This window comes from Poecilia reticulata, linkage group LG19 (assembly GCF_000633615.1).
Source record: "Poecilia reticulata strain Guanapo linkage group LG19, Guppy_female_1.0+MT, whole genome shotgun sequence".
NCBI lineage: Eukaryota > Metazoa > Chordata > Actinopteri > Cyprinodontiformes > Poeciliidae > Poecilia > Poecilia reticulata.
In genome coordinates, this window is record NC_024349.1 from 17,868,737 (window position 1) to 17,871,695 (window position 2,959).

General features: G+C 34.1%; 2 protein-coding genes across 6 annotated transcripts in view; both read left to right on the top strand.

Moving 5' to 3' along the window:
• LOC108167284 (uncharacterized) overlaps positions 1 to 1,163 on the top strand; it is a 2,303-nt gene extending 1,140 nt beyond the window's left edge. The window contains exons 2-3 of the mRNA XM_017310853.1: positions 101 to 220; positions 911 to 1,163. Of these exons, the coding sequence (XP_017166342.1) occupies positions 101 to 220; positions 911 to 1,125 (335 nt within the window). The 3' untranslated portion in view covers positions 1,126 to 1,163. The remainder of the gene's footprint in view (positions 1 to 100; positions 221 to 910) is intronic.
• LOC103481739 (rho GTPase-activating protein 44-like) overlaps positions 1 to 2,959 on the top strand; it is an 83,180-nt gene that overhangs the window by 34,951 nt on the left and 45,270 nt on the right. The window lies entirely within an intron of this gene.

Genomic DNA, 2,959 nt, shown 5'->3' on the forward strand with positions numbered 1-2,959 from the left:
ATAATATAGTGATGTGAATTTTATGCCATATCGCACATCCCTAGTCAAAATAAGTTTAAGTAAATAAATAAATGCATCATACATTTTTTCCCCATTTCAGAGGATCAAGTTGCATGTCCTCAGGGACAGATGCCAGATGTGGACAACAAAAATGCTCAAACAACTGACCCTACAACACCTTCGCAAGCTTTTACAAACAAGTCACCCAAGAAGGGTAAAGGTAAGTATCCCATCCATCTCTCCCTTCCCAGAAGAATGCCATACAAAGTATAGTTTTTCTTAAATAAAAAAGCATTATTTTATCACATTTTAGTTCATTCAAGACCCATTTTCTCACAATGTTTTTTTAAATTAACATCTATTTAATCAGGTTCTACAAACAAGCATATTTGAAGAACAGATGAAAATTAATCATCTGTAGATCTTTTATTTCAACAGTATTTTTTTAGATTGTGTTCTGTTTTGTGCAAATAATTGTTTTATCATTCATCTAGTTTATCTAGATGTTTTTTCTTACTGCAGGCTCAAGAAGATATTGTGGTAGCATGTGTTAAAGTTTTTGCAGTATTATATAGGTAAACTGCAAGAAGGTTGTCTATTGTGCATCTCAAAATATTTTTTTCATGAAAATTATTATATATGTAATTCAAAGTTTAGCTCTATCAAATGTAACAATTACCTTAGATGTTTACAAATATATATTTTTGGTATAATTGAGAAAAATAGCTTTTCATGGTGAGAAAGGTACAGTTATTAATTGGTTTAGGTTCTGTATTTAATTGTATTTGGCAGGAGGGGTCTAATCAGGCATGAGTGTATTTTACAATTTCAGAAAACCCTTTAATTATAATATTACTTTGGTAACTTCATTTCATTTGTTTTAAACGTGTTATTAACTTTGGTTTTAAAGGTCGCCAACCATGCAAGAGGAGGACTTGGAATGAAGGAGAGGTCCTTGCAGTCGAAAAGCACTTGATGGCATTCATCACCACCTGTAGAGTTCCAGGAAAAGCAGACTGTGATAAGTGTTTAAAACGGGAACCTGTTGCACTCAGAAACAGAAATTGGCTGGCTGTTAAGTTTTACGTTAAAAATCGCATAACGGCTCTTAAAAACAAAGCTTAAAAACATTTAATTTCATGCTGCTTTTAAGTGCTTTTAGTTACTCAGTCATGTCATAGACATTTCAGTTTGCTGTTTTTTTTTAAATACAGAAAGTAGTATATCTTTTAGTTTTGGCTTTGTTGCAGTACCTTTTTTACTGAGTAGTTTCAGTTTGTACTTTTTAAGTTCAATTGTTGGTTTAAATATTTACAGGAAAACAAAGCATCCTGTAAAGAGCTTGGTTAAGCAATAAATGTTCTTTCTTCAGCATACTTTTTATGCCTTAGTCAATCATTTAGTACATAGAAGCAAGATAAAAAATACCTTTCATCTATTTTCAGATGCATGAAAAGTACATCATATCTCAGTTGTTGTAGATGCTTATGGCTGTGGGCATAAGCATCTGACATTTTCTATATTATTCGGTATTCTAATGAATCTGAAGATGCCTCAGAGTTCAAACATACGAAAGAGGATGATCGGGGTTGTCTGTAATGTTTGTATTACAATCAATCAGTCAATATGTTTATTCGACAAAACTCATTACATGAGTGAAAGTGAGCAGACAGAACAAAAACCTTCAAAGAATCCTTTTTTGAACAACCATCTCCAGAGGATTTCAACAGTAGTCCCCGGAACAGAACCAGCCTTCTTTATCAGGCTGTTAAGTCTTTTCAGGTCCCTGGCTCAGGTGCTACTTAAACAGATGATGACAGAAGAGATGGCACTCTCAACAACAGACTTGTAGAGTAAATTAATCAATCAAGTTTATTTTTATACCATCTATTAGCAACAAATCAATTCAAACTTCTTTATATTATAAGAACAAAAAAATGGTCATAAAATGGTCAACAATTGAGAAAACCAGTAAATATTTTACAACAAGTGCTGTCGTTTCATTTCAAAATGTTGGTCAATGTTCCACAAGCTCTCTGTAATCAGCCTCTTGTCCATCTCCGGTATACCAACAACTGCATAATATTTTAGTATTCTGCAGATAACAGCAGTCTGACTTGACCTGAAAGTCTGAAGTTGCACAGAGTGGAAAACAATGAGAAGAGTACAGTCCCTAGAGGTTTTGCTGACCACTTGTTTAATGCATGATTAAAGAATCACGAGTTGGGGTTGAACTTGACCTCTTAAAGAATGTATTGATGTCATTGCTCTGTCCAGACTTCCGTTTATTCCTGCTTGTGATTTTCTTCATCCCATATATGTTGTGCTGCTGGACTTTCCTGTCAAGTGTTTCTTTGTGCCTTCTTATAATCTTTAATCTTGACTTGGAGGTTCCTTCTGCATGATCTTGACTAATTTTCTGTCCTCACTAAAGGCTCTTTTTTTCAGTCCAATAATGTCACTGATGATTAATGGAAAAGCATGCATCTCTGTGTTCTGTTGAGGTTCTATTTAAGTATTTAGTCTTTTCCATTCTGAAGAATGCACTCTGAGAACGTGGTGACATTGACGTTCTCAGAGTGTATTCCTGTCAATGCCCTGAAAAAAATTACACAGGGCTTCTTCAGCTGCCTGTGGCCCATCTTCTCGTAATTACAGGTTGTTCCTGGATGAGAGGTTTACAGTCAATCAGAAGAACACAAAATTATGATATAATTTGCAAGGAAAAGGTTTTTTTGCAGAAATGTATGCATCATTTTAATCCCTTTATGTAATGTCTTTAAAAGAATAAATTTAACAAAGCGTAATATGCTGCTCAATACTAGAATTTGACATATCTTGAGTGGCTACTCAATTTTCTTTTGTACCAAAGTGTAGATTTCATTGTGCATTGAGTCATAGTGGCTGTCAAAGCACTTTGAACCGGAAACTGTGCTACAGGTACTAAGAATGTAATAAA